This window comes from Saccopteryx bilineata, chromosome 4 (genome assembly GCF_036850765.1).
Source record: "Saccopteryx bilineata isolate mSacBil1 chromosome 4, mSacBil1_pri_phased_curated, whole genome shotgun sequence".
NCBI lineage: Eukaryota > Metazoa > Chordata > Mammalia > Chiroptera > Emballonuridae > Saccopteryx > Saccopteryx bilineata.
Genome location: NC_089493.1, coordinates 87,957,607 through 87,971,139, shown reverse-complemented (window position 1 = coordinate 87,971,139; position 13,533 = coordinate 87,957,607). Strand labels below are relative to the sequence as shown.

Genomic DNA, 13,533 nt, shown 5'->3' with positions numbered 1-13,533 from the left:
GGAAAAGAAGAAGTAAAACTATCATTATTTGCAGATGATATGATATTGTATATAGAAAACCCTAAAGTTTCAGTCAAAAAACTACTGGACCTGATAAATAAATTCAGCAAAGTGGCAGGATATAAAATCAATACTCAGAAATCAGAAGCATTTTTATACACCAACAAGAACAGTCAGAAAGAGAAATTAAGGAAACAATCCCCTTCACAATTACAACCAAAAAAATAAAGTACCTAGGAGTAAACTTAACCAAGGAGACTAAAGACTTGTACTCGGAAAATTACAAAGCATTGATAAAAGAAATCAAGGAAGATACAAACAAGTGGAAGCATATACCGTGCTCATGGTTAGGAAGAATAAACATCATTAAAATGTCTATATTACCCAAAGCAATCTATAAATTCAATGCAATAAAATTAAAATACCAATGACATACTTCAAAGATATAGAACACATATTCCAAAAATTTATATGGAACCAAAAGAGGACACGAATAGCCTCAGCAATCTTAAAAAAGAAGAATAAAGTGGGAGGTATCACACTTCCTGATATCAAGTTATACTACAAGGCCGTTGTACTCAAAACAGCCTGGTACTGGCATAAGAACAGGCATATAGATCAATGGAACAGAACAGAGAACCCAGAAATAAACCCACAGTTCTATGGACAACTGATATTTGACAAAGGAGGTAAGGAAATACAATGGAGTAAAGACAGCCTCTTTAACAAATGGTGTTGGGAAAATTGGACAGCTACCTGCAAAAAAATGAAACTAGATCACCAGCTTACACCACTCACAAAAATAAACTCAAAATGGATAAAAGACTTAAATGTAGGCCGTGAAACCATAAGCATCTTAGAAGAAAACATAGGCAGTAAGCTCTCCGACATCTCTCAGAGCAATATATTTGCTGATTTATCTCCACGGGGAAGTGAAATAAAAGACAGGATAAACAAATGGGACTATATCAAACTAAAAAGCTTTTGCACAGCTAAAGACAACAAGAACAGAATAAAAAGACAAACTACACAATGGGAGAATATATTTGACAATACGTCTGATAAGGGGTTAATAACCAAAATTTATAAAGAACTTGTAAAACTCAACACCAGGAAGACAAACAACCCAATCCAAAAATGGGCAAAAGAGATGAATAGACACTTCTCCAAAGAGGACATACAGATGGCCAATAGGCATATGAAAAAATGCTCAACATCACTAATCATTAGAGAAATGCAAATTAAAACCACAATGAGATATCACCTCACACCAGTCAGAATGGCGCTTATCAACAAAACAACACAGAATAAGTGCTGGCGAGGATGTGGAGAAAAGGGAACCCTCCTGCACTGCTGGTGGGAATGCAGACTGGTGCAGCCATTGTGGAAAACAGTATGGAGATTCCTCAAAAATCTGAAAATCGAACTGCCTTTTGACCCAGCTATCCCACTTTTAGGAATATACCCCAAGGACACCATAGAACGGCTTGAAAAGGAGAAATGCACCCGCATGTTTGTGGCAGCATTGTTCACAATAGCGAAGATCTGGAAACAGCCCAAGTATCCGTCAGAGGACGAGTGGATTAAAAAGCTTTGGTACATATATACTATGGAATACTACTCAGCCATAAGAAATGATGACATCGGATCATTTACAATAACATGGATGGACCTTGACAACATTATATGAAGTGAAATAAGTAAATCAGAAAAAAAAAACCTAAGATGAATCCATACATAGAAGGGACATAAAAATGAGACTCAGAGACATGAACAAGAATGTGATGGCAACAGGGGCGGGAGGTTGGGGGAGGGGGGAGGGGGTGAAGAAGGAGAGAGGGGTTAGGGGAGGGGAGGGGCACAAAGAAAACCAGATAGAAGATGACAGAAGACAATTTAACTTTGGGGGAGGGGTATACAGCACAATCAAATGTCAAAATAATCTAGATATTTTCTCTCAACATATGTACCCTGATTTATCAATTTCACTGCATTAAATTTAATAATAAAAAAAAAACAAAGGGAAGTGCTTATAGATACTATGGATTCTAATATATAACTGTGTTTGAAAAACAAATGTGTAGATGAGACTTTTTTTCTATGTGTGTTCATTAAAAGTGTTTAAAAATGGCCCTGGCCAGTGGCTCAGTGGATAGTCTGGTGTATGGATGTCCTGAATTCAATTCCTGGTCAGGCACACAGGAGAAGTGACCATCTGCTTACCCCCTCCCTCTCCTCCTTTTCTCCCTCATCCCCTTCCATAACCAGTGGCTACATTGGTTCAAGTGTGGCCCCAAGTGCTGAGGATAGCTCCATTGGAGCACATAAGCCTCAGACACTAAAAATAGCTTGGTACTGAAACATTGGTCCCAGATAGGGTTGCCAGGTGGATCTCAGTTGGGACTCATGTGGGAGTCTGCCTCACTATCTCCCTTCCTCTCACCTAAAAAAAGAAAAAGAAAAAAAGTGTTAAAAAAAAGATTAGAAACTAAGTGAAGGGAGTGGACATTGGGTAGAAAATGTGTTCTGACTGCAGGGAGCCTGGGTGATTACCCATCTGAGACAGTTCTCAGAGGCAGTTCTTCTGAACTTGATTTTCCATACCTTCCCTTACTTTGTTTCAAAACTGAGGTGGCCCTGTTTTTTGAAGACGAAAGAAAACAGTCTCCGCATGGCTGCTTTGGTTGAAATCCCAATGAGGGCTGATGCAATGGAGTTTTTGGTTTGTTTTTATTGTTAATAGTGTTGTTGGGGCAGGGTGTTATAAATCAAGTATTTCTAAATGAGTACCGCCTGTTCACATGTTATGGGTCACGCACCAAGTGGACCAGAAAACCATATTTAAAACCAATAGAAGTAATCCAAAGAGAGGACATATCTTTACCTTAGTTCTTCATTTTCATTCTCTTTAAAAATTGTCCCGTCATTGTCACAAGACTGATTATCCTTCAGCTTTGATATGATGCCCGTGTTTATCCATCAGGGAAATGCCACAGACTGAGGGAGAGATAGCTTACATTGTCTCAACAGCCTGAATCAGGGATGCCTGGTCCCACAAAGTTTCTCTAGCTCTCTCTCTCTCTCTCTCTCTCTCTCTCTCTCTCTCTCTATTGTATCTTAATGACCATTCTGTTTTGGAAATGTGTATTTGTTTTAATGTTCTATGTTATATCTTGGCTTTAAAGTATGTGTAACACAGTAACTTTTCTCCGAGCTATATTAGGGACGTGCATGCGCATATGGGTGTGTGTATTATTCATTAAGACCTTTATTAATAGGTGCTTGCAGCTTTGTTGACTTTTTTGAAAAAAAAAATCATATTTTTATTATTTTTTAAAATGAGTTAAAAATGAATTAGAGATTCTTTTGTATTCTGTTCTCTTCTATTTTGGTTCTTAAGTTGAACTTGTCAATTTCTCTTTCAAGCCACAACACTACACCAACTTTATGGGATTCCTTAGAAGAACCTGATATTCGGGATACTAGTGAGTTTGAATATTTATTCTCCAAAGACACAACTCAGCAGAAGAAAAAACCTCTGTCAGAGACCTATGAGAAAAAAAACAAGGTCAAAAAGGTGAGTGATTATAGTAATCATTGTAACTATATATATATTTTTGTGACACATAGGAATTACGTGCTGCCGGTTTGCTTTCCCTATTTTCAGAAAATGTTTTGGAAGGTTCTGAGTCATAGATGGCAAAAAGGAGCCAATAGCCTGGAGAATGAGTGCTTGCTGTTTTGTTCATAGCATCTGAACTTTTCAACTATTTTCTTAATCTGGATCTTTGTTAGCCATTAATTCTATTGAAAAAGAAAGCTATTTAAATTAATTAATAAAATTAGATGAAATAGATCAGTTCTTCAGTCAGAGTAGCTACTGTTCAGTTTTGTTCTGTAGCTAGTAGTGACCATATAGCACAAGTATAAAACATTCCCGGCTTTACAAAATGTTCTGTCAGATAGCACTGCCTAAGCATCTGGGACTTATTGGTCAAAACAAAACAAAACAAAAACTCTTGCCCTGTGGAGCTTATATTAACATTCAATATGAAAAACAAAAATTAAATCATGTCATCATGATTTAAGGAAGACGAACTTTGGTCTGGTGGTGACGGGGCTACAGTTTTAAATACCATGTAAGGCACAGCTGACTTCACAATCACAATTCAGGATAGTCCTCATGAAGCAAGGTGACGATTGAACAGAGGTTTGAGGACTTGAAATCTGAGGCTCCCAGTCATCCCACCAGAGAGAAACTGTAAGATTCTGAAGTCACCAGATAGCTAAGAAGTTGAACCGTAACTGTGCCACACACCGGCCATGTGACCCAAGTCAAAGTTCTTCCACTCTGTGTCTCGGTTCCCTAACCATGACATGGGATGATGTCTGCTCATGTTATTATTCTAAGCAATTATTAAGTAGGTGATAGATAGATAGATAGATAGATAGATTAGATAGATAGATAGATTAGATAGATAGATAGATAGATAGATAGATAGATAGATAGATAGATAGATAGATAGATAGATAACCATGCCCACTATTGTGCCCTCAGCAGATGATGGCTGTTCTCATCTTGCTACTGTTGCTGCACTGCTGTTATTTCTCTGCATTGGTGCTGTGATAATGGCTTAAGCCATAGGTGGTGTTGAGGAAAACACAAAGTACTTGGTTCTGCTAGTGATTTGCCATGTGAGCTTGGGTAGGCTGTCCTGCTCTACATCATATTTTCCCTTTTTATAAAAGAGGATTAACAATATCTGAGACCATCTGACCCACCAGGATGATGTGAAATTCAAATCTAAAAGGATTTGAGGAACTGTTTTGAAAAGTGTGTAATATGGAATGACATTATCATTATCATCAACTCTTCATTCTTAAATTACATTGGTGGGTTCATCCACTGGTTCATATCTCAGGCAAAATTGTGATTGTGAAGTCAGCTGTGCCTTACATGGGGAAAAATGGCAAATGTCTGAATGCAGTTTTCCGTTACTGAAATCATATTTTCCCATTGACTTGAATTGTGAATGAAAATTATAATCAGAGTTTTTTGCCTTGCAAGTCCATTGGAAATTGTGTTTTCATAAGGAAAACGTGGTCCCAGCAATTATTAAATTTTGTAACAAACCTTTTAAGAAAACAGATTGCATGGGACAATGTGGAGTTTTCTACTAAAACAGTTCCAGGCAAGAAGTCAACTGATATGCTATAAACTGTGTTCCCACGGAATTAGACTCGTGTGAGATGGAAATAGGTGTGCTTTATAGGCTGGCTGGCTTTTTAAAATGCCGTCTACAGAAACAGGACCCTAGTTTCTACACAGACAAAAGGAGAATCTCTATAATCCAAAAGCTCAGCTCAATTTGCCACTTCCCGGAAGCTCTCCCTGACTCCCCAGGAACTCTGCTAAATGCATTCTTACTCATTATCATAGTAAACTTAGTTTTATTCTCTATTTCTTCTCAGATTGCCATTACTTCTTTTGTTTCTCTCTTTGGATGCTTGGTAACATGTTGTTTACTCATATAATGAATTATATCTGTTTTGGTGAATTAATATTTTTAAAAGATCAAAGCATTTGGTTGTCTATTCTTATTTCTTATCATTGTTTGCCTATTCAACAAAGGATTTTCACTAAGGCAGTTAGTACTTGATGTATTTGTTTTACTGTCTGAGGAGGAAAACACCCTTCGTTTGAACTCTTTAATCTTTCTGGGCAGCAAGGTTGCTGTTACCCCATATCATCTGTACATGTGTAGTCTCCACCTTTTTTTTAAGTAGAGCCAAGAAGGTAAGTCTGCTGGGCTTGATGGTCTTGAGGCACCGTAGATTCTTAGTTACTTTTGTGTCCCTACCTCAGAGCTGAGAGTTTAAGTCAGGGGTCGCCAAACTGCAGCCCTCGGGCTGCATGCGGCCCCTTGAGGCCATTTATTCGGCCCTCACTGCACTTCCGGAAGGGGCACCTCTTTCACTGGTGGTCAGTGAGAGGAGCACAGGATGTGTCCACATCCTGGAGTACTCTATGTGGTGACACCTCAAAGCACGGCATCGCTCATGTATAGTACTACTTCCAGTGACGCGGGATGCACACGTCATGGCTCCAGAAGCGCGTCATATCACTTGTTACGGCTAGCACTGACAAATATGGAACCGGACATTGTCCATCTCATTAGCCAAAAGCAGGCCCATAGTTCCCATTGAAATACTGGTCAGTTTGTTGATTTAAATTTACTTGTTCTTTATTTTAAATATTGTATTTGTTCCCATTTTGTTTTTTTGGGTTTTTTACTTTAAAATAAGATATGTGCGGTGTGCATAGGGATTTGTTCATCGTTTTTTTTATAGTCCGGCCCTCCAGCGGTCTGAGGGACAGTGAACTGGCCCCCTGTGTAAAAGTTTGGGGACCCCTGGTTTAAGTTATAAATAAAGGAAGCTGAATCAATGCCAGGAAACTTTAACCCTGCCTCCTATAAGCCTTCCTTCCGTGCCTGTGGCCAGATTTCCATGCCCATGATCCAGATTTCAGGTTGGATCCCTTGGTCTTTTCCAAGAGTCAGATGTTTACTTTTCCTCTGAAAATGAAAATGAAAGTGAATTTGAGAGGTTGTGAGCTGCTGAGGGGTTTCAGCATTGGAGGCCAACTTCATCAGCTTAAGCACAAAATGGTTCCCACGCAAGGTGACCAGAGGGACACTTGCCGGTCAGGTCTTTTATACTGGCCAATATGGAGTACACGTTGGATACGGAAACAGCCAGTACTCTGAATCCTGACTGCAGGGGCTGAGCAGGCCCTGAGACTTACATGTGAACGTCTCTTACTTAAATAGGTCTGGTTTTCATCTCGCTTCACATGTCACAGTCCTAGTTTGGAAGTAACTGGCAATATTCTGCTGAATTCGGATACTAGTTTCTAGTTTTATCCTCTTTACTAGATTTTTGAAGTTCCTATAAGTAGCACTGGTTTGAAGTAAACAGGTACATATATACTTACACTGGGACTGCATCCTGTTCTATAATGTCCAGCCTAAGAATCATCTAATTCAATAGCATCCTCTAGCATGTGAGAAACTGAGACCTAGGAAGATGAAGTGACTTCTAGGGTTCACACACTGTTAACTGGGAAGGCGATGAGGATGAACACTTGAGAGCCTCAGCATGTTCATTTTCCCTTTATTTAACCTGTAACATGCCACAATGATGATGATAACAGTATTTATCGGGGTGATTGAATAAAAGATGTTTTACATTTAACTCCAACAACAAAATATGTAGATCAACTCTACCAATATTTTAAATATTAGCTATAAATAAATACTAACAATGATAGATTTCTGTTGGATACTCAGGCATGTGCCAACCTCGTTTGTGACACCAGAACACTCTGCCACCACAAACATAGCCATCACCAAATTGAGAAACAGGGTTCAAAACATCAGGTCTTGTTGGCACCACCAGCACTTAGTAGTGTCTCCTATTTTTCGCTCTGTGATAACCTTCAGAGCAAGTATTTAACTTTCACACACTGGTTTCTTCTCTATGGAATCCTTATGGGTTGATATGAGGGTAAAGTGAAATCATGATTATGAAAGCACTTTAAGTATTCTCTAGAACTATGTATTATTCTCTTAGTTTATGAACTAATATGAAAGCTTTGCAAAGAAATTTTTGAACATATTGATTCTGACAAGGTTGTTGAAAGCCTTCAATCACTAGTATGTTCATTCCTGAAGCTATCTGCAAAGGGTAATCTCTATAGCGTTCCAGATTTTCAGTTTATAGAATTTCACAACTTTCTCTAATGACATACACAGAATCTAGTAGTTCATCCTTCATTGATTTATGTAATCATTTTACACTGTTAAATAAGAGTTTCTACAGTTAGCATGGCCATATTTACGCTGCCTCTCAGTTAACTTTGTTCCTGGGAAAGATGGGTCAGTACCTGGACAAGGATCCAGAAATCTGCCTCCATTGTCTGAGATGCTTTCTTCTGGTGCCTGTCAAGGAAGGAGCTACTCTGATAAACTTTCCAGTTGCTTTTAAACTTGCCCAACAACTCTCAGAAAATCAGCATGACCTGCCAATATTCTTCTCTTGAAATGTCACGATCTCACTTTGAATTGTAAATAATCTCTGTGCCTATTTCCTCCTCTGTAAGATACATAAAATCATTCCTCTCCCTCCACTTTTTGATAAATATTTTTTAAGAATAATAAAATAGTCTCTTCCCTGAGCACTTGGTGGTGGGGGGAGTGTGAGTTGAGTTGGGAGGGGTGGTTCAGCAGATACTAGTCTGTTAAAACATCCTGGAGCCAAAGCCATCAGTTGTAATTTGGTCACTTTGGCGAGGATCATAGCTGTAATTCTCAAAACCCAGACTTGGTGTCTCAGTTGAGTGGGGAGCGGAGAAGGGTGGAAGGGGAACATTGTTTGGAAGCCTGAACATAAATTTATAGGGTTTCATAACCTGTTGCCTTCCAAGTTTATATAATTTCAGCTTTTGTGTACAAAGATAATTTTTCCAGCTGCTTCAGTAAGTTATATGCATTATTCCCCCCCCCGCCCGCCTTCAGGAATGAGGATGAGTTTGCAGCCCCCTTTATATTACTCATGTGTGCTTGAAAAAATGAGCAATGAAGTTAGGGGTTATCATCTATAGAAATGAGTGAAACAACTTGCTCGTGTGTTGATTGCACCAATATAGGACCTTGAGGGGTTGGTGCCATGTCCAGATTCCTTGAGTGATAGCTAGAATGATCAGGGTTTTCCTGTTCTTCAGCTTAAAGGCTCCTCACTGGAAAATGTACTGAGAGCAAACGGGAGCTTCTAGTCCGTGACAGGCACCAGTTTACAGAAATTCTGCCTTGTAAATTTTGGAAATAAGATGGCCCCAAAAGTTAAGTTGTACTTTTACTTTGTTTACTTGTTGGAAAAAAGAAAAGGTGGTTAGAACTTGTCAAGTGTGGATATCAATGTTTCTTTCAGAAAGTTAAATTCGAATATTATTTTTGGAGTTCAACTATGTTTCTCTGTTGGCTGTTAAACAGTAACTTAATCTTGCAGTTGCACCTCAAGCCAGCGGCAGTATCATTAGGATGCTCATTACCTGCCCCAGACCACAAGAGGGCACCTTAGAATGCTGAGATAGAAAGCTACACGAGCATTTTCCCCAGAGCACTGAGAAGTGGAACCTACCAGAGAGTAACTGCCCCTCTGTACCCTCATTAGTCTTGTTCAATTTCTTTATTGTAGACCACGAGACCAAATTTCACAGCAAATTTTCCACACAAAGTATCGGTAGCCAAATGCATATTAGGAAGGCTTGTAGGTATTAATAGAATAGAAGTCATTAGTAGACATAGTTCCAAATTTAGAATGAATGACTAGTACAAAAATTTATGAAGTATTAGACTTGGCCCCTTTGGGACTAATTCTGGAATCACCTACACACACAAGAGAACTTTTTAAATCCTTCATATTTAAAGGGAGTAAAGATTTATTTTTCTTTCCTTTCCTTTCCATTTCTTTCCATTCCTTTCCTTTTCCTTTTCCTTTCCTTTTCCTTTTCCTTTCCTTTTCCTTTTCCTTTCCTTTTCCTTTTCCTTTCCTTTCCTTTCCATTTCTTTCCATTCCTTTCCTTTTCCTTTTTCTTTCCTTTCCTTTTTCTTTCCTTTCCTTTCCTTTTTCTTTCCTTTCCTTTCCTTTCCTTTCCTTTCCCTTTCCATTTCTTTCTATTCCTTTCCTTTCCTTTTCAAGTGAGAGGAGGGGAGATAGTGAAATAAACTACTGCAAGTGCCTGGACCAGGATCCACCTGGAAACTCCATCTGGAGCCAATGCTTGAATCAGCTGAGCTATTTTTAGCACTGAAGGCTAATGCTCGGATCAACTGAGCTATCCTCAATGCCATGGGCTGATGCTCAAACCAGTTGAGCCACTGGCTGCAGGAGGAGAAGGGGGAGAGGAAGGAGAAGAGAAGCAGATGGTCACTTTTCTTGTGTGCCATGACCAGGAATTGAACCCAAGACATTCATATGTCAGAACATTCTAGCAACTGAGCCAACCAGCAAGGGTTGAAGATTTATTTTAATATGGATCTGGAGTTATCTAACTGGAAAACAAAGATGAATGTTTGGATATTACAAGATAGTCTGTGAGAGAACCATTATAAATAATTGCATTTTTTAAAAAGTATTTATTATTTCTATCTCGTTGAGGAAAGTTTTGAGGTCTTGCCTGTATTTTCCTGCACCTCATGCACTTATGATTGATACAGATCCTTTTCCAAATTAGACTGTGACACAGGCTGGTGCTAAACAGTGATTTGAGGGGGAGCTGATGCTGGCACCTCGATCATGGCACTGACTCTTCCGGCCTCCTGTTCTAAGCTTAGAAGTATGTGAAACGATAACAAGAATAGGTGAAAATGTTATATGGGTATTTAAGTCACAAACCCAGGTCACATGGATGCTTTGTCAGGTGAACTTCTAAATGCTCTGTGAAGTGTTCACATCTCCAGTATACAAAGGTCAAGACGGCTCCTGCACACACATGTTCTCACAGGTACGTGCTTAACGTGGACAGAGAGAAGTCTTAGGAAACTTGCATTTATGTAGTATCTTTTAATTGAAGATTTCAATAGTAATAATAATAGTTAATGTTAAGTAAGTAATCTTTGGTTAAATGCTTTGCATGCATTAACTTATTTAATCATCACAAGAACCCAGTAAGTTGGTTACTATTATTATTCCCATTTTGTATATGAGGAAGCTAGAGCTTTTAAGTGGTAAGGAAATGAATCCAGCAACAACCCCAGAGCCTGTGCTCTTAGTTACCTGACACATGGGCTTTTGGTCTAAATTTAACTATAAGTCCTGACTTTAAATTCACTTGGAGAATCTATATTTTCTCCTCTGGTCATTGTTCAGTGACAGAAGCACACTGGCCAGGGGTCAGTACACCTGATTTCTACTCCTGGCTCTGACTTGAACCAACTACTGAATCTTGGGCAAGTCCCTTCAGTTTTCTGGGTCTCAGGTCTCTTATTTTCCGAAAGACTAGAACTTGGGTTAGGTGAATTCCAACAATCCGGTCATTACTTCCACTTTGCAAATGGGAACCCTGCAGACCCACTAACTTTTGTTTTTGTTATTCGAGGGCTGGTGGATGCCCTTGTGGGCCAACACCTGAGCCTTCGGGGCCAGACCTGGTCTGAGAGCTCAGCTGTCTGACACCATCAGCACGGTGTTGTATGGGTCATCAGTATACGGGAGCTCAGGGAATGACTGTTAGGACTTCTGTAAACCCCTCGGTGTTAAGAGACATAAATGTATAAGAATTATTTTAAACTAAAACAAGTTTCTTTGTGTGCTGGGTACTGAGGTACTGAATGATGAGGAACACTGCAGTGGAATAGGCGCCTGAGTCCAAGGTTGGTCACGTGTGTCCAATCACGTAACCTCTCTGGCCTTAGTTTCTGTTACGGTCATGGCATCTAGAGTGGATGTTTTTAAAGATGCTTTCCATATGCAACGTACCTGATTATATCTGTATGTGGATGGTGTAATGCTGGTGCTCGAGGCCTGGGCAGGTCCACATTGGATTTGGGCAGACGGTAGAGAAACTGAGGAGCTGGAAAGCTTTGGGGCACACCCATTTATTGGAGGTTCACAAACACAGTTGAGCGAATAAACAAAGGAAAACCACTTTCACAGTGGAGGGCAAGAAATCAGGAAAACCACCCCTCAGGGTGGTGGCGGCCGAGGGAGTCAGGGAACCACACCTCGTGGTGGCAGGAGAGCAACCTGGGAGAATCACCTCTGAGGGAAAACACCCAGAGCTTTTCATAGAGACACACACGTGGCTTTCTGCCACATGCTCACACACTAATTATGCAAAGTGCTTGCAGCCAGGAAACCAGCGAGCAAGCCTAACACAGCTGTTTTCCCCACAGACATCTTCACATATACATTTTAAAACTGATTGTATACAAGTGTGTATGTAGAATAAAGTCTTGAATTTGGACCTTGCCTTGTTAATAATATGGGATTTACGACAAACCAGCCTCACAACCACACTGTTTCTTCTTTCAAAGATGTGATATTTTCCTTCCTCACACTTGTCTCTACTTAATAAAAAAAAATGTATTTGGCAGCACTGCCATTGGTTGAGCAGCCAGCCCTCTTGGTGGGTATACCCCTTTCCATCTTCCCCTCCATCTCTCAGGGTTTTGCAGGGTCCAGAGGCCAAGCTAAGATTCAGGTTTCACCTGACAGAGCTGCCCACATGTTTCTTTTCTTTTCTTTTTTTTTTATTTTTTACAGAGTCAGAGAGAGGGATAGACAGGGACACACAGACAGGAACAGAGAGATGAGAAGCATCAATCATCAGTTTTTTGTTGCAACACCGTAGTTGTTCATTGATTGCTTTCTCATATGTGCCTTGACCGCGGGCCTCAGGAGACTGAGTAAACCCTTGCTCGAGCCAGCGACCTTGGGTCCAAGCTAGTGAGCTTTGCTCAGATGAGCCTGCACTCAAGCTGGTGACCTCGGGGTCTTGAACCTGGGTCCTCAGCATCCCAGTTTGACGCTCTATCCACTGCACCACCGCCTGGTCAGGCCCCACGTTTCTTAGGACAGTCTGGCTCAACCCCAGTACTGTGGCCACACTTCCAATTTTTGATAACATACCTCCTGGCCCAGAGCTTGATTTCATTTGGGTCTGACCTGATTTCTCTCCAGCTGAGGCTAATTTGCATGGCTATAAACGGGGCCCAACAAAGCTCACCAACTGTGATAAAAGCAGAGAAACCTGAGACCACTGAAAACCAAAAATCTGCCTTCAGTATCTGAGCCTGACTCTGAGTCACACCTCAGCCCGGGAGGCTGCCAGCATGCAGCAGCTAAAGAAATGTTATTCTGATTGATCTGAGTAGGGCAGCAAGGTTAGCCATGGTCAATTTACAAAGACAGTATGAGAAGAAATCATGTGTGTAGCCACGTTATGGGTCAGTGAGGCCCCTGCCAGAAGTTATAAAAAGCCACAGCTCTGCCAGGACCATTATCGGAGCTCCTCAGTGGGGTACAATTGGGATTGGAGGGTTCAGCATCTCTGGTGGAATGAATGACAAAAGGGATTGGGCTGGGAAGAGTGAGTGAATTGTGCTTGAGTACAGCTGGATTCCTTAGCTGCCAAGCCCCTTGCATGTGAGTGGGAGAGTCTGGGAGTCCTGCAGCACCGGGTCAGGAGGACTGCCCCTAGCTCCTCATTGTGTTGGAAAGGAGAGGTTGGAAAGGCAAGTTTGAAAAGGACATGAGGCTCTAGACTGACCCACAGAAAGCAGCCAGATGGAATCTATTGGGCATTTTGATCCCTTCCTTCACCAGAAGAATGGTTTAATTGGGACCTGGCTCCAGGCCCTGGTTACTAAATAACCTGAGTTTTAGTGTTTTCATTTTCATTAATTAACTTTTATGCTAGGTACCTTATTAGTCACATTAGGCATTTTGCATGTGCAAAATATCCTAGGA

The 13,533-nt window shown here is 40.5% G+C and overlaps 1 protein-coding gene across 4 annotated transcripts in view; it reads left to right on the top strand.

The window, feature by feature from the left end:
* The window catches only part of FMN1 (formin 1), a 458,403-nt gene that overhangs the window by 256,163 nt on the left and 188,707 nt on the right, over positions 1–13,533 (top strand). For all 4 annotated transcript variants that reach the window (XM_066277223.1, XM_066277221.1, XM_066277222.1 and 1 more), the window contains one exon: positions 3,427–3,577. In XM_066277223.1, coding sequence (XP_066133320.1) covers positions 3,427–3,577 — 151 coding nt within the window. The remainder of the gene's footprint in view (positions 1–3,426; positions 3,578–13,533) is intronic.